At 35.3% G+C, this 24,751-nt stretch overlaps 1 protein-coding gene across 1 annotated transcript; it reads left to right on the top strand.

Moving 5' to 3' along the window:
- The first annotated feature begins 1,818 nt into the window (after nucleotides 1-1,818).
- Nucleotides 1,819-24,751, top strand: LOC115985540 (gamma aminobutyrate transaminase 3, chloroplastic-like). The gene is made up of 17 exons (XM_031108481.1): nucleotides 1,819-1,881; nucleotides 15,302-15,444; nucleotides 15,623-15,707; nucleotides 16,398-16,522; nucleotides 18,813-18,881; nucleotides 18,963-19,001; nucleotides 19,098-19,186; nucleotides 19,263-19,339; nucleotides 19,440-19,514; nucleotides 20,756-20,803; nucleotides 20,906-20,989; nucleotides 21,105-21,192; nucleotides 21,272-21,350; nucleotides 22,218-22,308; nucleotides 22,398-22,476; nucleotides 22,779-22,894; nucleotides 24,363-24,751. Exons 1-17 carry the CDS (start codon nucleotides 1,819-1,821, stop codon nucleotides 24,435-24,437), a joined length of 1,425 nt encoding a protein of 474 aa, XP_030964341.1. The 3' UTR covers nucleotides 24,438-24,751.

The following is a 24,751-nucleotide window of genomic DNA, read 5'->3' as shown; positions in this document are numbered from 1 at the left end:
TTTTTCATAAGATAGACATATGAATATTTTGAAAAATCATCTATAAAGGTTATAAAATACCGATTACCTCCACGTGTCAAATGTCCTTCAAATTCACAGATATTACTATGGATAAGTTCTAGTAATTCAGTATTTCTTTCAACTGATTTATGAGGCTTTTGAGTAATTTTAGTCATGCTACAAATTTCACATTTTTCAAGTTCATTTTCAAGTTTAGGAATTAAACCTAAACCACTCATATTTTTCATATATTTATTATTAATATGACATAATCTACCATGCCAAACATTCACACAAGAAACAATATAAGCAAAACTTGAATTTTCATTCATCTCAACATTAAGTTTAAACATGTCATCACAAGCATAGCCTTTGCCAACAAACACGCCATTTTTAGAGAGTACATATTGATCAGCCTCAAAGACTTGTTTGAAACCAGCCTTATTCAACAAAAAACCAGAAACTAGATTCTTTCTAATGTTAGGAACATGAAAGACATCTTTGAGAGTGACTTCTCTTCCAGAAGTAAATTTGAGAAGCACCTCTCCAATACCTACAACTTCAATGGTATGAGAATCACCAAGCATAATTTTCTTTTTCTCATCCAAAATGGTGTAGGTCTTGAACCAAGTTTTATCATAGCAAACATGTCTGGTTGCCCCAGAATCAATCCACCACCCTCCTAAGCCTTCGAGAATATTAATCTCGGTGACCATAGCCACAAGAGGCTCTTCAATGACATTGGCTTGAGCCATAGGCCCATGTTTTCGAAAGCGACAATTTCTAGCCGAATGTCCAGGCTTTCCACATACAAAACATGCATAATTGCTATTATTAGAGTGGCTGCCATTATTTGGAGCATGCTTAGGATGGTGTGCTTGGTTCTTTCTTTGATTAGAGTGGGTCTTATGTTGAGGCTGATTTCCATTTGGCCTACATTTGAAGTTCCTTTTCTTAGGCCTTACATAGTCATTATTTTTTGCATTGGCTTTTGGCATGTTTTCATTTGAAGAGATGAAATTTACCTTAGGACCATTTGCTCCTTGGAGTTCAATAGCTTTGTCTTGGTTCCTTGCCTCTTCCTCCACTCTCAAACGGGTGATAAGGGATTCAATGGAGAGTTCCTTTTGCTTGTGTCTTAGGACTTTGGCAAACTCCTTCCAAGACTCAGGCAGCTTGTCAATGATGGCTGAAACTTGCATTTGTTCATCTACTCGAATGCCTTCAGATCGAACATCTTGTGAAATCATTTGGAGTTCATAGGATTGTTCCACCACGGACTTGCCTTCAACCATCTGAAATTTGAAAAATCAGCGACATGCATATTTCTTGGATCCAGCTTCCTCTGTATCATATTTTTGATTCAATGCCTTCCATATCTTTTTGGCTGATTTGTAAGCTTGATCATAATAATCATACAAATCATCAGAAAGACAATTAAGTAAATAATTTCTACAGTAAAGATGATCCTTATCCCATTTCTTAACATCTTTTTCATGTTGAGAAAGTTCTTCTTCAGTCAATTGTTCAGATTTCTTTTTCTTTGGTTTTTTCTCAGTTAACACATAAGCCACATTCAAGAGAGTAAGATAAAATAAAGTCTTTTGTCTCCACCTCTTAAAGTTAACACCACGGAAGCGGAAGGGCTTATTAAGATCACCCGCTCTAGAGGAATTAGACATAACATTACCATTTTCCAAGGATGATTTTGTGTTCTCCATAACGATTTGTCTCAAATTGTTGGAAATAAAGGAGAGATAATACCTGAATTTTCCTTGGAAATTACACAATTTGATTTACCAAAAAGAGGTGGCAGAGATGAGGCGTGGACCAAGTCACTATCTTGAGACAAATTGTGCCGTCTACGGTATATCCGATGCAGTTAGACAAATAGTTTCTGCACGTTGTCCCCAGGATACAACAGCCCAACCACCTTTGCTAATTATCCTTGCAAGTCTACACTGCTCGTAGGATATAAGCTCTCTATAGTACTTTCTTTTCCTAGAAAATTTTGTAAAAGATAGAATATTTTGTGAGTAGTAAGAAGCAATAGATGGTAAGTGTTTAAGACAAAAAATTGTTTTTTGAAAAGTCTGCAGCTTTCTAATTCAAAATTAAAAAATATGTGTATTTTTAACTTTTTTTTTCTATTCCATATATATAGATAGCCGGACTTATAACTTATCTTTAGCCAAAGAATCAAAAGGGTTTGACATCCATTAAATGGTCATAAAGTTATTGAAATTAATAATATAATCAATGACTTTCTTAATATATTTATATATAATATTATATAGATTGGATATCAAGTCTTTGCTAGCCTTTTGGACATTGAGAATAAGAAAAGAAAGAATCATGATCCATGCATTTAATGTCTCTCATAAAGTGGCTGAAGACTAAAAGCCAACCGTGTAATACAATTTTCAAATATGCATAAATATTGTCATTTGTTTTTTGACTTTCCTTAAACCAAATAGTAAACACTTGTTTGTATATGGTAACATAAAATAATTCAGCAATAGCTGTACATTTAAGTGCTGAAATTCTTCCATATACGACGTTATTATGTCATATTCAATTAAGAACGTTTGAATACAAAACGTTTAGAATGGAAAGTATATATTTGTAATAAAACCAAATATGCTGGCAATTGTGGTATTAATATCACGTTAATGTTCATAAATTTTCTGATTAAAACCATTGACAAAAACTATTCAAATTTTGAATTATATTTGAATTTTCAAATTTAGCAATCAACGTATCTGACATTAAGAGATAATTGATACACATAAATGAGTATTAAATTAAATAAAATATTTTTTATAAAAATATCCAACATAAACCATTTTACATAAAAAACATGACAAACAATATCTTTAATACTTCCCCTTAATATCACTGTACAAGTTTAATGATGCCTTAAGTTTGGAATATAAGCTGGTACGGTGAAAATCATTCAAAGATGCCTTAGACGATTGGACCGGATAAAAAGGAGAAAGAACCATGCTAACCGGGATGAAGATTACAAATAAATGTCGGAAGATGGCTAGCTACGAGGTCCTGAGAATAGATGCATCAGCGACCAAGGAGAACTAATATGGCTTAAGAATAGCTACACCAATGGCCTGAGGAATATCAATGAAGGCCACGTTATAATGAAGTCCTTGTGAGTGAATTGGCGAATTTTATGTAGATTGGACCTAAAATGAATGAGAAATGAGCCAATTGCAATGACTTAGGAGGCTTATATGGAAAAATTGACCTTAAAATTAAAATCAATGCAAAAAAGCGAGTAGGATAGGTATGGTTAGATAAAAGTCAACCATGTTTAATGGTCAAAGACAACTATATTTTTTTTCTTATATCTTTCATACTTGCAAAATTTTGAAAAAAATAAAGATTAATAACTATGTTATTAATGAATTATTTAAATTGCAAGTTTTTGTAGTTTAAAATTATGCATAAAATATAATTTCATAAATCATATAGTAAATAATATCCAATTAGCACAAAATTTGATAAGTATATTAAAAGCATAAAGAACATGTAATTCAATGGTTAGATTTTCAAAATATGTAGTAATGTTAATGATATTAAGTAACCAATTTCATAGTTAAACTTTGTCCTAAAAACTCTCTACTTGATTCACTATTTCCTAGTGAATTTGGTGTTTTGGGAAAAGAGCATTTGAGGCTTTTTATAGTGATCCGAGAGGGATGCAGGGCTCTTCCTAGCCAATGTGAGATTAGTTTTGCATGATTTTATAATAAAAGCTTTCCCTATAGGGCATTTGTATTCCTACACACACGTGCATACTTGAAGGTGTGAGCACATGGTCAAAGTATGCGTATGCATGCTTTAAACATGCGTGCACAAACTTAGGTTCCTACAGGTTTTTCCTTCACCAAAACATTTTCTAAGTTAAAAACTTTCTATAATTGGGCCTTAGACTAGTCGTGGACCTTCTAGTAATATCGTCATTGGGGAACGGGGCTCAAGTTGTAAGAGGAAAAAATGAGGTGTTTGCAGGTGGTTGATGCTCCAAATAAAAAACAGTTTTTTTTGCCAACATAGATGGCACGTGCAATGCTGAATAGGATTAAACTTAAAAAAAAAAAATAGAAACCAAAAAACAAAAAGGAAAAAGGAAAAGAACTCATCTACTAAATGAAGACCTCAAGTTCTTGGGATCAAATCAAAATCCCTAAATCATCAAAATCCCAATCGGTCCATTTAGGACCCACATGCCCTAAACCAACTTCATGTTTTAGTTGAGAGAGAAAGGGTGAGCCCCAAAGTTTGCCGGCAATGACCTTCATGATTCTATCCATGAAGTCAATGCACCTTCTAATTGTCCTTCTCATTGGTGGAGTCGTTGAACTTGACGTGGTCATTACTCATTAGACAAACATATGAATGAACAAATTATAACTTGCCTACTTATGATTTAGTTGAAATTTAAGTTGCCTACCTATGGTTTGAAAGTTGACATTCTACCCACTTAAGGTTTGACCAAAATTTAAGTTGTCTACTTATGGTTTTAAATCTCATGTTGCAAGTTTTCCGTTGAATTATTTTTGATTTAATTTGATCTTGTATTTTTATGTTTTTTGTGTTTTTGGAGGAGAGAGACATAAAAGTTAAGTAAAATTACATATTTAATCATGTTTTAAACTAAAGTGAGTTACAGAACTCTAGCTGAGCTAACCATAGGTGGGAAAAGTGTTAAATTTCAAACCACAGTTAAGCATTTTAAATTTCGACTAAATTACAGGTGAATAAGTTGTAATTTGCCCCATAAGAATTCAATGAGTCTAACCAATGTATGAAAGCAAAGACAACCTATGGGATGAAAAATGTATTGGGCAAACTATATCCAAACAATTCGAACAAACTATCATATTTCAGAAACTATTGTTAAAAAATTAATCTATTAAATTCAATTTTAAGGATATATAAAACCCAAAACTCAATTACTTATTATATTATCAACCAGTGATTAATCACCAAGAAAATTTTGTGATAAAAAAGTAAAACCTTTTAAACCTAGAAAGTCTGCAATGTACATTAAAGCCAAATTTATCCTTCAACAGCCTCCTGCATAACGCAACTTCCCCAATGCTATCTGATCCTACGCCAACTCCAAATGCTTTGAATACACCTCCAACTCCTTAATCTTTTAATCCCTACACCAACTCCCATACACCCGCTGGTCCTCACCACCGGTCTTCACTCATTTGAGTCTCATCCGTCACCGTTCTCTTTGGAGGAATTTGAGGAGGTGCCTTTAAATGAATGAGAATTGACTAATTAGGATTTGGATCCCAAATCTCCCTTGCTTGCACATGAGTGAGTTTTGAGTTATCAAGTTCTTTGTTTTTTAATTTAATGCTGACGTGTTGTATATGTGTCTGTCTATGTGGCATACAAATAATATTTTATTTGAGCCGTTACCCACATAAGTATTTTCTATTTATCACTTAGTGGAAGAGACCATTTTGACATGGTAGCAAAAGATTAGAGACCATATATATAATTTTAAACTCATTATATTTATATATCCAAGATTTATACATAAGTGAAATGGATATTACACTAGGGTTTCTAATCCAGAGTAAATATATTCCTAACCCCTATTTCTAAATTATTAAGTTCTCCCTTAGATAATAATATATAAAAAAATTATTCTTTCTTTCTTTTCATTCCTTTTTAAAAAAAATAAAAATTGTAACCGGGTACAAAAAGGCTTCAGTAAATTATATAATTTTCCTGTAATTTAAGATGTTTTCAGATAAATCCATTAAAAAAAAATAGAAACAGTAAACTTTTTAAATTGATTTCAATTCACAGCCTCAAAATTAACTAAAGAATTTTAATGAAAATCTATAGGTTTGAATTTGATTGAGCTTTACCATGGTATTATATTGTTATTCTTCATCAATCAACTGGCTAGGATCAGTATTAATGCATCACATTCTTTTCTTATGGCTTGTGAGGAGATTATATCTTGACGTTCATTTTGAGAATATGTTTTTCTAGTTATCTCTTCATGATTTGGTTAAAAAAAAAAAATAAAAAAAAAAAGAAAAGAAAAGAAAAAAGGAAGGGAGCTTAAATGCTAACACTGTATAAGTTTCAACAGTAACACATGTTCTAAGTATATGTTAGGTAATACTATTGCATTAGCTTTTATTCTATCTTCAGAAATAGTATATAAATACAGATGCAGAGGCATTGCATCTCACTTGCGCTTCAGAGAGTCTAAAAGTTTCCATGAAGTAGTTATTCCTCATTGTCAGAATTTGAGGTAACTAAGCAAAAGCAATTATATATGGTTGCATGAGAAACAAGGAAAAACCCGAAGGAACAACTATGGCTGTAGAAAATACAACCATGAAATTATCCATTCATTTTGATTTTAAACAAACAATACCCAGCCAGACGACTCTTTTGGAATAATGTTCATGAATATTAAGGATACATTTGTAAATAAATTCATAAAAGGATACATATGTAACCAAACAATACCCGTCACATGGGCGCCGGTGCTCACAGTAGGTGAATATTACTGAAAGTTCAAATACGTGTATAAACACCCTTGAACGTTTAGACCCCCAAATTACAATTTAACCAATTCAAGCATTATGTCAAACAAAAAGTGTGCGGAAACTTAACATAAGCTATAATATGGAATTGGTAAAAACTATCTAAGCCAAATTAAAACACAATTCACAGCAGATAATAAAAAGGTAAAGATAGAGAGAAAGGAAGATGCAAACACAAAGACAACATGCAATGTGTTATCGAAGAGGAAACCGAAGCCCTCAGCGTAAAACCTCTCCGCCGCCCTCCAAGCGGTAAACAATCCACTAGAAAATACAGTTGGGATACATGGACAGCAAAATACCCTCCAAGCCTAATCTACCCAGTGCACCTAAGCCCTCCAAGCTTCTTGCTCCAACAAGGTTGCGCCGAATCTTTTTCTTTTCTAGCTTCCCGGATTCCGCTACTAGACCGTAGCATCAACCAATGAAGATTGGTTCCTTCCTAACTGCTTCCCAGAAATCCAAACAGCTGTCTCACAGTGATGATGATGGTGAGAACCAGGTTTGGTATAATGTCTCTCAAGGATTTGATAATGGAGAGGAAGAGACTTGAGGAATTTGAAGAGACTTTAATGTATAGATTGTGGGTGAATCAATCTTGTTTTTCTTTAGGGTTTCTCTCTCAAAATTCTCTCTAGAAGCTCTCTTACAATCGTGGGTAAAAGGGGTATTTATATTGGAGTGGGAGAGGAATGTGAAACTTCAGGTTTTACAAAACAGGGGTGGCTCGCGGCTTGACCTCGCGGCTTGACTAAGTCGTGAGATCCAGTCGCGAGATAACCGTATGGCTAGTTGTCCTGTTTTGTCCTGTAGTGCTCCAGCTTGCATGACTGTTCACCTTCCAGCATGCTTGGCACGTGTGCTGCGTCTGGCGGCTTGCAGCCACAAGTCACCCGCGAGGCCAAGCCGCTTGCAGCCACAAGTCACCCGCGAGGCCAAGTCGCGAGTCTCTATTTTCTTGCACACTCTTGAGCAAACTTCACTCTATCTCACTCACTACCCTTACATCAAACCCACCTAAATACAGGGTTACTAAATGCTGAAATACAAGAAAATTTGGCACGGAATAAAGCCAATTAGATGGTTGAATAAATTCAACCTTACAATCTCCCCCTTTGGCTATTCCGTAACAAAACCCTAAAACAGACTCTAGACTTAACATGTGAGTTGGGAACAGTTGAACAAAACTCACTCACACCTAACTCTAGAAGCTGTGAAGCACTTGAATCATATGAACATAATACTCCTGAAACACAACAATACACCATGATCATTGTAAGCAGAAAATCATAAAATGCATATGAAACAGGCAATATGTGATCAAGCAAAAAAATGGAGTTAAGACACAAACCATGGCTTGATCAACCAAGTGAACACCACAAGGTAGTGATCACAGTGCTCATTCACACTTGGAATGAATACAAGGACATACAAGTTAACAAGCACAAGGCAAGATACTTGTATGATCAACACTCAACCAATGCATAATACACAGGGTATATGCATCTAGGAACAGTCCTACAAGGGCACAAGAGTGACAGTACATAAATCAAAATGCAAGACATTTAGATTAAAGTACTGATTTCAACATAGCATAAAGGCTGCATTAACCAAGGTACATACCATAAAGCCTACAAACCTATGCATAAAACATTAACCCTAAAAGCTTACAAAAGCACATGGGTACAAACACAAAACATTCTGAATAACACCATCAAAATATATAAAAGATTAAACCAAGAGTATAGGTTATGAGTTAGAAACAAATATACACCAAAACCACAGTGTATCTAAACCATATAAACATCAAATACCCAAAACATAAGCATATAAAGAAAATTCTCTGATTTTGACAACTCCCCCTCAACACATTACTCCCCCTTAAGAGTTGCTTTTCTGCTTCTCATCATCAATGTCATCAACAACAGAAAGAAACATCTCCCCCTTTTTGACCGGAATGGCCAAAGGGTCACTGTCCATGCTGGGTGGTGAAGCTGTCAAGTTTTGTAGACAAAACATCAATTTGGTCCTGCATGGCTCTCATCCTCTCAGAGTGCTCAGTCTGGACTCCTCTGATCCCATCAAGTCGTTGCCGAATGATTTGGAAAGCATCTAGAGGTGTATCTGAAGAAGTTGATGCTCTAGTCCTTTTGCCACTCCTCCTGGGTGTTGAGGTTGTTACATGCCCTACTGCCTCTGCCTCAGTCTCCATTGGGACACCCTTTCCTTCATCACCTTCATCTTCTTCTCCTGGAAGCCTACTTATCCTTTTGCAGGTAAGCTTGTTAATTGCAAAGGGTATGGACATGGGACTGATATCTTGAGGGATTGGAACACCCTTCTTTCTAAAGATCCTCATTAGTAAACTAGGAAAGATCAATTTTGGCCTAGAGGTTGTTCTTGTTTCATCCATAATGGTTTCATATATGTGGGAACTTATGTCAATGAAATTCTTTTCTTTGAGATCCATCAGAAAGATTGCTCTTGCACAGTTGATTGTAGTCAACTTCTTTATGGGATAGAGGTTAAACATCATGATTATTGTTAGACACCTCATGTCCACTGGAAAGGCAGTGGTATTCAAACATTTCCCTTCTCTCTGCCCACCTATCCTTTGTTGAACTGTTTCAATAGAAACACTTCTATCCTTGTAATTGATAAATTCCTGATCTTTCTAATCCTTCAAGCCCTAGCACATCATCAATGACATGTGCATCCAAAATGAATTCTTTGCCTCTAACCCAGCAACTTAACTCATTCTCCCTTATCACAGCATTTGAATAAAACTCCCTAATCAGGGGTTCACACACTACAGGGAGATCACTCAGAAGCTTTTTCCATCCTCTTCCTTCAAAACAGCTGGGGATAAAGGATTGTCTTAAGTCCTCCAAATCTATAAATCTTTCTTGAATAATTCCTGCTTTCAAGAAGATATCCTTGTATCTCTCAAAGTGTTGAACTGACCTAAACAGTTTAGAATCCATTTTCAATCTTTTGTCAGCCTTCTTTGCAGGAGTTTTCTTCTTCGGAGGTGAGGGAGCCATCTGTGAACAATCAGAAGAGGCCACAACAGCATAGAACAATATATGTGTAGAACTAGTCAGTACCATGTAATTAACAAAGAAATTTCAGCCACACAGATGAACTTGAACACTTAAACAATAAGCTACTTAGATCAACCACATGGATAAACAAGCCTAAAATAGGAAACACAAGAACAACAGGGAGAATGCAGGGGAGAATAAAATCAGCAGATATAGAAACTATCCTAAAGGCAGATATATGTCAATGAGACATATAATGGAAAAATGATATGACTCATAATCAGCATTGTGAAACTAACAGATGCTTCCAATAGATTTACATAATAGAACATGCACATTCAACACAGTAAAACTCACATCCTCAAACGGAACATTTTGAAACAACTCAACAGCTCAAGTTCAGATAAAATAAAAGAAACACTTAGCTGAGCATAGGATGAAGACCAAAAAAGAAACAACTAAGATCATATCAAACTCTAGCAACAGCATCTGCAAGCTAAGCATAACCATAGAGCAATAGCCGAAACACAAACCCATCTCTAAAACATAAATAAATGCGAAAAATCAAGGGGAAAAACACAAAATCAAGTAGAAATGAGTTCAAGATTGAAAACTCATACCTGTAACTTGAAGAATTTGAGCAGAAAATACGCAACAATGGAGATTGGAAATGGGAGCACGGAGTGTTTGGGAAGGAGATAGTTTAGAGAAAGAAGATGAACAGTCACAAATGTTCGAGGGAAAACTGAAAAAGATTTAAAAAATGCCCCTATTTTTGCCAAACACGCGTTTTTCGCGACTTGATTGAGTCGCCACAAAGTTGCCAGTTCAAGCCGCCAAAACACTCAGGACAAAAATTTATTTTAAAAATTTTCTAAGTGTTTTTCGTGACTGGAAGGTCTACCCGCGAGTGAGTCGCGAGCTGAGCCGCGAAAATCTCTAAGTAACCCTCGCGACTGGACCTTCCACTCGTGAACAAGTCGCCAAAAATGACCCGCGAAGACGCGACTGAGGCTCATGACTTGACATACCCGCGACTGAGCCATCAAAACAAGGCAAAATTGGATTTTTGAAATTTTCAGATTTTTCAAACAAAATACTTTCCAAAAACACCTAAAACACTCAAAAAAAATTTTGTGCTTGAATTAACAAAGATTGAGCATGTGAAAACACATTTCATCAAGTACAATCACACAAATGAATATGGCATTTATTGAACATAAACTTGTGTGTTGTGTGTGGATATCAACAATGAGATAGTTCTTAGTCTAATGTGAAGTTTCAATGATCAATTCAATTAAGACATACACAATTAGCACTAGATCATGTGACCCATCTCAATTATAGAAATATGTATATATGACCTCCCACAAAACTAGATAACATAACTTGGAGCTTTACATTTGACTCCACTTTTAATCATAACATTTGATCTTTTTGATCTTTTGAGGCAATCACCTCTCATTGTGAGAGTGATATTTGATATTTCACTTTAATGAACAAGCCTTTAGCTTTTCGAACAAACATTTTCTTTAATATAAAGTCGCTTACCCTTTTTCCTAGTCGAATACTAGAATGTGCGACAGGCTTTTGCAGCTCAATATCTCTTTTCATTTTGAGATTTACATTTGGTGAGCTCTTTTTAGCAAAAACAAAAATAAATAGTGGGAAGATATATAGACACAAGTCTATCCATGTCTCAAGATCAACATAACCATTCACTAATCATTCATGACAAGTTTGAAGATCTATTTACAACAATCACATAGATTTCAAGATTTTTCCCATAGTGATATGCGTGCACAGAAACAAGTAATGCTCGAAAATGTACAAAGCCATTAGCACAAAGGTACAAGGCAAAACAAGTTTTGAGATAAAAGCTCAACAAAATCAATCAAGCTTTTTGATTTTCTAATTTTTTATGTGATTTTTGGATTTTTGACACTAGAAGCAAAAAGATTGATAAAACAAAATTAAAAATATGCACAAGTAGACAAGCAGACAACTAACAGCAAAAACAGCAAGCAAACAAACAAACATCGTCACAAAGCATAGGAAGTATTAATGCATGGACATGTTGTAATGCTTATGCATGAGTACCCTTTTTCACCCACACGTCACTTGCGTTTGGGGTGATTTCCTTATAGGATTGGGTACAGGAGTTAGGGCTTTCAAACCTTCGTGAGAAGCTTTCCAAACAGTTGGTGAATGCACCAATCATCTTCATCACGTTCATCATTCCGGGATCACCATTCTGATCTCTAAATTGATCACCTGCCCAATTTCTTCTATCATTTCTAGGTCCTCCTGACCTTTGAGGAGTCGCACTATTCTTTGCTCTCAGCTTTTGGCAATTTGGTCGAGTATGCCCTTGAAGTCCGCAATAATGACACACATAAGTTGCTCTAGGACCTCTTTGTGGTCATGGGCGTGACTTGGCACGAGATTCAGACCTGCCCACAGATTGATTAGGGGGATTCAACAACCGTTGGTTCACCACATTCTTCTTCTCCTCCATCTTGAGCTTCTCTTCATTAAGGTCAACTACAATTGGATCTTTGGCCTTTACAAACTTCACTTCTTTAGTGACATTTCCAGATGAGCTACTTCCTCCAGTATATCCCAATCCGGATTTGTCTGAAAAGCTCTTTTGAGATGAAATAATATCATCTAGCTTCTTGGTGGTGACCCTCTCTATTTTAGCATTTTTTTGCATAACCTCATGCTGAAGAAATCTCACTTTTGTGTAAGCTTCGGACAGCTCACCATTCAGTGTTTCTATCTCACATTTGGCCTCCCTATATCGGATTAGGAGACTTTTGTAGTCATCCTCTGCCTTCTTCATTTTTCTCACAGCAGCCTTGGCCACCCTTGTGTACTCACCCGACTTCTCCAAGAGTGAGTTATAATTCTCTTGAAGATTTGCTGTGCTTTCATCTTCTTCAGCATCTGATTCTTCAACAATTTCTAGTGATTCATCATCACTATGTTCTCCAAGGTCTCGTACAAGCAGATTCAACTCATCTGAAGACTCAACATGAGCAATAGTCATAAAAGCTGAATAGTTCCCCTCTCCATCACAGCTTTCTTCAGATTCTGAGTCTGATGAATCCGAGTCACTCAATGTCGTGGCATACACTTTGCCTTTCGATTTCAAATAATTCGGACATTCCTTCTTAAAGTGTCCATACCCGTTACATTCGAAGCAAGTGACACCTTGTGTAGGTTGGGATTCTTTTCCATCTTTCTTTTTGAATTCCCTTTTCTCCCTTCCAGAACTTTGGAATTTTCTTTTATCATCAAATTTTCCATTATTTTCGAATTTCAAGAACTTTCTGAAATTTTTGACAAGGTATGCAACATCTTTGTCAACCACATCTTCTCCCGATGAGTCTTGATCTTCCACCTTCTCACTAATGGTCTTAAGAGCAAGAGATTTACTCTTCCATTGATTGGGCAGCGACATCTCATAAGTCTGAAGAGAACCAACCAGTTCCTGGACTTTGATGTCATCAAGGTCCTTGCTCTCTTCAATCGCCATTACTTTAGCACGAAAACTTTCCGGCAATGATCGAAGGATCTTCCTTACAATTTTTGAATCCTCCGTTTTCTCCCCCAAGTTGAACTTGCTGACAACTACCTCATTTAGCTTCCCATAGAAAGAGTCAAAAGACTCATCCTCCCTCATTTTGAGCTCCTCAAACCGAGTGGTCAGCATTTGCAACTTGGTGTCTTTCACTTTCTTCGTGCCTTCATAGGTGGTTTCCAAAATCTCCCATACTTCTTTGGCAACGGTATTATGAGAAATCTTGTGAAATTTATCTGGAGACACACCACAGAAAATAGCATTGAGTGCTTTACTGTTAGCATTAGATGCAGCAAGTGCTGCCTTATCCCAAGTGGATTTGGCTGCCTCAGGTTTGGTCCAACCAATCTCAACAGCATTCCAAACAGATTCATCAATAGAACACAGAAAAGCTCTCATGCGAACCTTCCAAAAAGCATAATTACTACCATCAAAATATGGAGGTGCATTTAGGGATTGAGACCGATCCATCTCAAAAGGGAGTCAAGAATCACACAATGGTAATGAAACCAATAACAGTGTACCCGCTCTGATACCAATTGAAAGTTCAAATACGTGTATAAACACCCTTGAACGTTTAGACCCCCAAATTACAACTTAACCAATTCAAGCATTATGTCAAACAACAAGTGTGCAGAAACTTAACATAAGCTATAATATGGAATTGGTAAAAACTATCTAAGCCAAATTAAAACACAATCCACAGCAGATAATAAAAAGGCAAAGATAGAGAGAAGAAGATGCAAACACAAAGACAACACGCGATGTGTTATCGAAGAGGAAACCGAAGCCCTCGGCGTAAAATCTCTCCGCCGCCATCCAAGCGGTAAACAATCCACTAGAAAATATAGTTGGGATACATGGACAGCAAAAGACCCTCCAAGCCTAATCTACCCAGTGCACCTAAGCCCTCCAAGCTTCTTGCTCCAACGAGGTTGCGCCAAGCCTTTTTCTTTTCTAGCTTCCCAGATTCCACTACTAGACCGTAGCATCAACCAATGAAGATTGGTTCCTTCCTAACTGCTTCCCAGAAATCCAAACAGCTGTCTCACAGTGATGATGATGGTGAGAACCAGGTTTGGTATAATGCCTCTCAAGGATTTGACAATGGAGAGGAAGAGAGTTGAGAAATTTGAAGAGACTTTAATGTATAGATTGTGGGTGAATCAATCTTGTTTTTCTTTAGGGTTTCTCTCTCAAAATTCTCTCTAGAAGCTCTCTTACAATCGTGGGTAAAAGGGGTATTTATACTGGAATGGGAGAGGAATGTGAAACGTCAAGTTTTACAAAACAGGGGTGGCTCGCGGCTTGACCTCGCGGCTTGACTAAGTCGCGAGATCCAGTCGCGAGATAACCGTATGGCCAGTTGTCTTGTTTTGTCCTGTAGTGCTCCAGCTTGCATGACTGTTCACCTTCCAGCATGCTTGGCACGTGTGCTGCGTCTGGCGGCTTGCAGCCGCGAGGCCAAGCCGCGAGTCTCTGTTTTCTTGCACACTCTTGAGCAAACTTCACTCTATCTCACTCACTACCCTTACATCAAACCCACCTAAATACAGGGTTACTAATTGCTGAAATACAAGCAAATTTGGCATGGAATAAAGCCAATTAGATGGTTGAATAAATTCAACCTTACAATTACCAATTTTAATGGGACCCTCGAAGTTCATTTACACCATTATCTCACTGGGTGGTGCAGTAACAATTTGCTACAATGAAATATGTTACTGAGTTTTCTTTGCATTATCCTATGTGATGTTTTCCGCCATCTTTAGTTAATAGTTATTAGATAAATTTTGAAGCTGAATACTATGCGTTTGAAAAGGTCATTGAGAATACTGTGTGCCATTATCTCACTTGTGGTGCATTGTCAGTTATAGTACTAGAACATTTCTTTATCTGATTTGTGTTGCATTATTATATGTGATGTTGTCTACCTTCTCTACTTAAGTAAAAAAGCTTCATCCATGGGATGTCACCTGAATGTCCTGTGTAGTTCTTATGCCTAGTTGCTAACACCATCCATTCTTTCTCTACTCTAATGATATTTATTTCTTCTTTATTTACAGCTTGATTCATATGTAAAACATGTCACTGCTTCAACAAGTTTGCAGGAGCCTCTACTTCGGGTCCCCATACTGGCCAGATTAAGTACTACAGGGGTATCTTTGCAAAAGGAAGATTCAACTAGTGATTTGAAAAATAATCAGGGGTATATGGTGTTTCTGTGTTAATAACTTGTATTTATAAATCTCTCTCTCTCTCTCTCAATGTGCAATTTTGTACATGAACTTCTACATTTACTTCTTCAATGTGTTTGCAGAGTAGTCATTGTTTATATGTGCATGCATACATTGTATTTAGGTACTAAGATATCTTAACTATCTCAGGTTTAAGGGGCATGATATGCTTGCACCTTTCACAGCTGGGTGGCAGTCTACGGATTTGCATCCTTTGGTTATAGAAAGGTCCGAGGTATTGTCAACTATTTGCCAAAGCTATTAATAAGTACTCTGTTCTTAATTTGAACTTCTTGATTAAGGAAAAAGGACCAAGTAATCAGTGAAACATTTGCTTCACAGTTAATCTGTTGCTCCTGCATTTTGGTGGTTAGTCTTTTCACTGTTTGAAGTGAGTTGGTCATGTCCATTTCAGTTGTTAATTGTTACTTTCTCGGGGTCAAAAATTGGGAAAGAAAGAAGGGGAAAAAGGAGGGGGGGTGGTTAGGGTGGAAAGCATTCTTTGTCTCGTATTACTTGGGGATTTCGGTTGGAGAGAATCATTAGGGCTTTAGCAGGGAAAGAGGTGTATTGGCAAAAGGTTAAACTGAATCTGTTAAAAAATTGTATAAAAGGGTTTTTTGTTATCCTTCTCTAAAAGTTTGTTTTGATGTTTAAAACTTCAGGAATTGATTTGTATTCCTCTTCATTTTTTTTTCTTCCTTGTTTTGTTTGTTTCCTTCTGTATACTTCTTGTATACTTCTTGTGTACATGGGTTGTGCCCCTATTTTGGCACTTTCTAATATTATTTTTTCTGTTTAACAATGAAGAAAAGTCTGATGTGTAAAAAGAGTTGAGACACCTAATTCTAGGCATGCACATAAAATATTTATATACACACGTGTTATTCCTCATCTATATGATCAACTTGATTGGCGGTGTCAGGGTTGCTATGTTTATGACATCAATGGGAAAAAATATCTTGATTCTCATGCTGGTCTGTGGTGCACTACATTAGGTAAACACAATATGTTTCCAGTCATTGTTTCTCCCTCTTCCCCCAATGGCATGTGTTGAAGGCATTTTCATATGGTTTTTAAGATGTTGCAATGGTTTTAATATTGAAAAAGTGATAGAGTCATAATAAAAACCAAAAATGTGTTTAACAGTGCTGCTTTGACAGTTCATTCATATATTCCCATTTCATGACAAAGTTAAGGAAATATAGGTAAATTGCTGAAATGTTTAGATCTACATAAGTAGAAGTGAAATTTTTGTGCTACAGAGTATGTTGAGCAAGATTATTCATTGTAATGATGTAACAAAGTAGTAGCAAGGTGCATGAAGTGGTGAAGTGCATTGGGGCTATTATATGATCATAAAATATTGATTAAGTTGAGGGGATGGAATTTTGGGCTTTTAAGAAGCAACGTATATATAAAATGAACTTAGTCAAATTGAGTATTTAGATGGATGAGTGGGAATCCCAAGATGGATATTATAGGAAAGAGTTGCATAATAGGTGATTTTGTAATTTATCAATGGAAAATAAAAAATGGTTTGAATATATGCAATAAAGACCAGCTAGGGTGCTAGGGAGACAAAATGATTTAAATCAAGTTGGAGTGATAAATGCTAGAGAAAGGGGTCTAAAATAAGGGGGTGTAAAAGGAAAAAGGATAATGATTTGGGATATGATAGAATGGGAGAAAAAAATGCATTTGGTATATCATTATTAGTAGATGATGAGGATCTGTAGAGTCTACCAAAATTAATTTGGGATTAAGGTTGAGTTGATTAGTTTTGAGTTAAGTTTAGAAAAATGCAGTGCAAAACATTACGTTTTCCTTATTTATTTTTTGTGGTTTTTATTTTTATTTTTTATTTTTTTTTGCGGGGTGGGGTGTGCGGAGAGGGCTTCCCTCCTCCCTCCAGGTAAGCATAGTAGTTGAGTGCCCTCACTCCACGTCTTCCTTGCTCACCCTGCTTATAGTTAGGAATTAACTTATGCTAGTTTCATACCATAAGACACTCTCTATTGTTGCTATTAAGTAATGACTTTGCTGACCTCACTTAAGTTTTAGGTAGATAATGACATTTCTGCCCATATCATGGCCTGAAAATTATTCTTCAAAGTTTGAGTAAAAAAAAGGAAAATGAAAGAAAGGAAAAGATTTTTACTAAGAATAAATTTTAAGCAGTTATTTTTGTATACAATTGAGTAAACATAAAGTTCATCCAACAAATACTAATTCTAAAATTGCTTTATTTGTTTAGGACTGTGTAATATTATTGTCTTTTTCTATTTTTTTTGTAAAATAGTAATATGGTTTTTCCTCATTTTGCTCCTATTTCATGATGCTCCTCCCCAACGTCCTCTTGAAAATGAAAAAGCCGTTTTACCATTCCTTTTGGAATCATACTACAAAACCTTCCCTGGTACATGCATATTTTCTTAAATTTCTAGCTGCTGTTAAATTTCTGTAACATCATATTTAATTATCTAGAACATCTTGCCTCACTTTGTGCTTACGAATTAGCCATTTTCTGCTATATGACTTATACAGGATTTATTGATATTCAAATATTCAATTTTTTTTTTTTTACAGGATCTAGCAAAGGAACTTCTAGAAACTCACAAAGCCTTCTTTGTAAATAGTGGATCAGAAGCCAATGATACTCAGGTTTGCTTTGTTTATGGAAGCATTTTGATTTAACAATATTCTTGATTTTTTAAAAGTTCATATGATCACATGGTCCATTTTCAACTTACTAGCCCTTGAGACATGGAGTTATGGGAGAGAAATCAGATAAATAGCCTCCATCTTAAATTCAAAATATTTCGTGTTGAGCCTATTTTTTCAATAAAAAAAAAATGTTATTCCATAATAGAGTTGGGAAGCAACCAACTCAATTTTATAAATTCTTTAATCGTATAGATACAGTTTTCAGACTTGTCATTGATGCATATGAGCTATAGTTCTTTACAGAAATAAGTTAATCATTAATTACAAGTTACAATAAGGGAAAGAAAGATAATATATTATATTAGGAACTAACAGGTTACTTGATATAGAAATTATAGTTCTCAGTTAGATGACAACAAGTGGATATTAAACAAATAACCAAAAGAATAAAATTATAGACACCTAAACCTAAAAGACCACTCAGTGTCCCAGACACTCTCTATATAAGCAATTCTGAGAATCCTAAGTAAATTGAGAACATCTTTCTGGTGAATGTTTATGAGATAAGTACTCATTTTGGATCTTATGCCAATATCATGTTCATGCACTTGGTGTTAAAATTCAAGGAATAATGTCTTCGTGACTTCTTGAATTATTTTTCTTGTAGGTGAAGCTGGTTTGGTATTTATAATAACGCTCTTGGAAGACCAGCTAAAAAGAAATTTATTGCTCGATCAAAATCGTATATTCAACACTCAATGTTTCTCTTTAGATTTCTTGACATTGTGCTTCAAGTAGCTTATTCTTTCATTCTTTCTGACAGGTACCATGGTTCAACTTTGATATCAGCTAGTCTTTCTGGGTAGGCCTAGTCTATAAGCTTCTTCCTTTTTTTTTTTTTTTTTTTTTTTTTTTTTTTGACGTGAATCCTATCGCCTTTTAACTGGTTTTATTGCAGCCTTCCAGCATTGCATCAAAAATTTGATCTGCCAGCTCCATTTGTATTGCATACTGACTGCCCTCATTACTGGCGCTTTCATCTTCCAGGTTGTCATCTTGCTGGTCTGATGCCCAAAATATTTTCTTAGCTTTTTTTGGTTATTATTAAACTTTCATATTCCAGGTGAAACGGAGGAAGAGTTCTCAACCAGATTAGCCATTAATTTGGAGAATCTTATCCTCAAAGAAGGACCAGAGACGGTAATTTATTCTAACATCATCCAACTTGTTTGGGGAATGATTCTGCTTCCATAAGAGGATTATTTTTGGGTTGCTGACCTTATATAGGTGCTCATTTCAGATTGCTGCATTCATTGCTGAGCCTGTCATGGGGGTAGGAGGTGTGATACCTCCCCCTGCTACTTATTTTGACAAGGTAAGTTGTTTGTATCATGAAATGCTTGGCAAATGTCAGTCTCAAAGCCCTGTTTGGTTCCAAAAAGTGGTGTATTCACTTTTCATTTTCTCTTTCCTGTGTTCAAATCCTGAAATTGAATATAGAAAGGACCCATTTTCACATTTAAGGGTGTTTGGTAAATTGTTTTGAATACATAATTTGGGTATAAAATACATCATACACAGGTTTGACATTGTTTTTTATTAAAAAAAAAAAAAAAAGTTACTTTTTTCATTTACGTACACTCACATCAATAAGGTGGGGCCCTTTGTATTTCACAATATTTATGAAATTGCCATTGTATTCATTTTCTATGAAAATGAAAACTATAAAAAGGTGTTTTCATTTTTTGTATTCAAATCTAACTTTTTGGATACTAAAAATGAAAACTGAGTATAAGTTCTTAAACCAAACAAGTTTTTTTGGGGTGGATCCTATTGAAAACTAAAAATGAAAACAAAAAACACAATATTTTTCAGCTAACCAAACAGCCTCTAAATATCAAACTGGATATTGGCATTTGCCAAGCATCTGAAATAAAGTCTTGAAATTGAATGCCTTTGCACCTAATAATATCAATGCATTTGCAAAAGAATTCTACCAGTACATATAACGACCAGCACAGAGTTTCTGACTGATGTACTTGGTCCGTACAATGTTTGGTTATTGGGCCTGGTCCAGTCCCATCATTTGAATTATTTATGAAATCAACTCAAATTGATTCACTGAGTTTCTTCAATTCTGTCATTTTGTATGCATTTTGTTGTGGAAACTCATATAATCTCAAATGTTGATAAGTCATTCTGTTAGCTTTCTTTACCACTAGCCAGGAAGGGTCTGTTTGTGGTAACTTTATCTTGTCCTATAATTCTTACCTGTTTCTAGTTGTACTTGATAAAATTGCTCCTCTTGGTTGAACTAGTGACCATTGATATGGCCACATGAATGAATTCAAGTATGATGCGGTTCCATTAAAAACATGAGTGTTTCTGTTTGGTGTCAGTTAAAATGTTTTATGCTACTATAGTCTGTACTTAGATTTTGGTATTCCAGTTTCATGTTGATGCTACATGCCACCTATGTTTGGTATTATGCGTTTTTATACCATGGACTATTACACAAAAACCTCTACTACTCTCTCTCTCCCTTCCCCCCCCTTTTGGGGGTGGGGGAAGAAGAAAGACACATTTAATAATAGAACATTTTCCTATTTGATGCAGATTCAAGCTGTTGTGAAGAAATATGACATTCTTTTTATAGCAGATGAGGTACTTTCTGTCTTTCTTATTTCCATTTATGTGATGAGCGTGGTATTCATTGTTTGTATTCTAATATATAAGGCTTGCTTTCTTCATATTTGTTTATCTTAGGTAATTTGTGCGTTTGGAAGGCTGGGCACAATGTTTGGGTGTGACAAGTACAACATAAAACCAGACCTTGTGTCTCTTGCAAAGGTAGAGTTGGACTATAATTAAACTCACGGATTGCTTCTTCATCTCTTTTGATTACAAGCGTCTTCACATCTTGATACAAAGTACATTCTTCCTTGGTATGTGTTGAACTTTTCAGGCCCTTTCTTCTGCTTATTTGCCCATTGGAGCTGTGCTTGTGAGCCCTGAGGTATCAGATGTCATACATTCTCAAAGCAGCAAACTTGGTAAGTTGGTTAACACTCCTAAATAAGTATCTTGAATTAATACTTATTTAGTATTCGAACCTGATATCCTTTCTCTCAGGCAATTTTTCTCATGGATTTACTTATTCTGGACACCCCGTATCTTGTGCAGTTGCAATTGAAGCTCTTAAGATCTACAAGTTTGTTCCTTTCTTCTTATGTCTGGAAAGTCTAAGAATAGAATTGCAGTCTAGGCTATAATTATTCAAACATAAAAGATCGTTTTTTTCTTTTTCTCAGAAAAATTGATTTCATGCTTGGTATAATGGCTGAACATATGAGTAATTCTTTAAGATATTTAAAGGCAAAAGACAAAAGTGTTAGCTGATTACTTATCACCTAATTTACCCTGTTTAAAGGTTTAGTTCTTAATTCAGATTAGATACTGCAGTGGAAAGTCCTCTAAGATGGACTGAGTTACATCGGATGGAGTTCCATCTTGGTCATATAATTATCCTTAATGTTCCTCCAAGTGGTGGGTCATGACTTGTATATGCAGATAGACTAGTGACATTTATCCACATATTTCTGGCTCAACAGTCCATAGTGATGCGAGAGCACAGCCAAAATATTTTAGAATTCATTTTTTAGATTTTTGTATTCATCTCATGGAAGATTGGATTTTTTTTAACTTTTAGATTTGAGTTCAGATAGTGATTATCTTTTAGGTAGGATTAGTTTTAGATTGGCTCCAGTTTTAGATAGAATTATATTTTATTCCTAAAAACTCTATAAAATGGTGCGGATAGTTGCATTTTGTAAAGACGATTGATTAATGAAATTTCAAATTGGAGATTTTCCAAAATTTTGGGTGTTGATTCCTAACACCTTAGGTATTGATGCCTAAGTTTTTTTGCTTGGTGCTGATTCTAAGGGTTATCTTTTGATTTTCCGTTCTTTTAACTTTCCTCTTGATTGTCCTGTATCACATAGTGGTCAATGTCCCCAACCACACAGATTGTGGATTATATTTGGTAGTGAGTGAAAGTTATCTAACTTCTTTGCAGGGAAAGAAATATTGTTGAGCAAGTAAAGAGCATTTCCCCTAAATTTCAAGACGGATTAAAACCATTCTCAGACAGTCCCATAATTGGGGAGGTACATGTTGTATCTTGAGTATTTTAATGGTTTGTTCAATGTGAGAATTTATGAGATATTGACTTTGTATAGCTCATTTGATTCCGCAGATACGGGGAACTGGCTTAATACTTGGTACAGAGTTTGTAGATAACAAATCACCTAATGATCCGTTCCCTCCTGAGTGGGGCAAGTTCCATATTCCTTTTGCTTCATAAAGTTGACTGTATGGATATATTTGGTTTTTGAGGGGGATAAATTGTTTAGACTTTGGCCACATAATTCTATATTAGTATATTGTTCCTATCGTCAACTAGATCAGAAGCATTTAGTTGATTTGAACATGAAATCTTTCTTGTGTGTGATGGTCCTCAGGACCTGACTGGAGTTTTGCATATATGGTTGAGATAGACTAGCGGGCATCTGTTTTGTTTTGCCTAATATTTCTTTTATCCCCCTAATATAGTACTCTTTGATGTTGCATATCTCAGGGATAGGCGCTTATTTTGGAGCGCAGTGTGAGAAGCATGGAATGTTAGTACGTGTGTCAGGAGACAATATTATGATGTCTCCTCCATTTATTATTACCCCGAAAGAAATTGACGAGGTAGGATCCAGAACTTTTGTTGATCTTATAAGACTATTTATAAGAAATAAGGAAAGTAATATATTTATTCTAATTTAACACTGATTTAGAGAGAGAAGAAAGTTTACTAATGGTCATGGACCACTTAGGTCTTGAAAGTGAAATGTTAGGCCAGGCATTTTGTCCCCTGTAAGGCAAGGTGTAAGCATCAAAGGGAGAAGTGTAAGCATTCCAAACTTTAATTTTTAAACAAATTAAAGAAGGTATTAAAAATAGGAAAATTTTTTGGGCTCCAACTATCAATAGGAAGATAATATGGGTAAGCATTTGACTCACTTAGTTGGTCGGGTTAAGTTAGTCGTGTGCATTGCACTTGACAAGGACTGTTGATGTCATTTTCTATTGGTGGTTGGATTCAAACCGTCTTTAAAAGTATATTAAAATGGTAAATAGTTAATAAATTATAAATATCAGCACAGGCATTAATTTATTTAGACAATAAGCTAATACTAATACTACAAAATGAACACCATGGATAACTTGATCAAGAATACATTTAAATGTTATCTTGTTCTAAGATGGTTCACCAGAAATAACTGACACAAAAATTGATATATATTATTAACAGGTGTATAATTAAGAAGTTTAGAAGATTTGTTCTTGTGGTTTAAGAATTTTCTAAAATTTTTTGTGGTCTCACTTGGTTTATATGATTTTCAAGCAAAACTATGGATATACTTAGTTTTATATATATATATATATATATATATATTGTTATTTTAAACTAAGATGAGACAAACTGTGGCACCTCCCCGATTATCAGCTGATAGAGCTAAAGACTGGAGGAAGCCAATAGAGATAGGATCAGAAGCATTACAATCAGAAGCCCACTGGGCTAGGTTATGAGCCATGCTTCTAGTGCATCTTGGAATTCCAATAATATTGCTAAAGTTTTCCTAAACAACTATACTTTTCACTTTTCACTTTTTAATATATATATATATATATATATATATATTCTGCAGTTGCTGAGTAGCCATTGCATTGCGACACATATTGCCTGTTTTCTTACATAAGACTTGTAGAAATTGGCGATTAATAAAGATCTCCATAGATTAAAAAAAAAAAAGGAAAAATTCATCTATGGATTATGTAAAATGCATATTCAATAACAAGTCTATATACTCAACATATTTCACATTTTTTTTTCCATAAATACTAAGATAGGTTGTAATTGGTGTACAATAAAAATGATATCAATGTGAAAGTGATGCAGCACTAATCACAATATATTGCATCAAATGTTGTGAACAGCATTGTGAAATTTGTTGGATCTGTAGCATTATTGCAAATTCTTCTTCTTAAGAGTTTGTATAAAGTGCATCATTATTTTTGGAGAAACGCTAATTTTACTGCAATCCACTATGATGGGGGGTTTGGAGCCTCTTGTTCATTAAATCCTTAAGTTCTAAATTTCAATCATTTTCAGTTAATAAGCATTTACGGGAAAGCATTGAAGGCTACTGAAGAGAGGGTGAAGGAGCTCAAGTCTCGGCAGAAATAGACTGTGGCTGCCTGACAATGACGAAAATCATCTAGCTTCATGTAAAACAGAAGAATCTATGTGCTATTATGGCTTGTAACTAAATAAAGTATCTGATTTGTCATGCCTTGTGGTAATTTATCTCAGATTTTTCCACTTCAACTTTTTCTTCCCTAAAATAGTGGTTTTCCAGATTAAGGTAATGGATCAGATGGCTGGGAAGATAATTTCTATAGCATATGTATGGTAAAGATGGTAACCATAACATGGAGTGAGAGTTATTTGTCGAAAACAAGAAGGTCCATAGAGAATAAATTGAGTTTGCCGAAGATTTT

This window comes from Quercus lobata, chromosome 4 (assembly GCF_001633185.2).
Source record: "Quercus lobata isolate SW786 chromosome 4, ValleyOak3.0 Primary Assembly, whole genome shotgun sequence".
NCBI lineage: Eukaryota > Viridiplantae > Streptophyta > Magnoliopsida > Fagales > Fagaceae > Quercus > Quercus lobata.
This window is presented reverse-complemented; position numbering and strand designations above follow the sequence as displayed.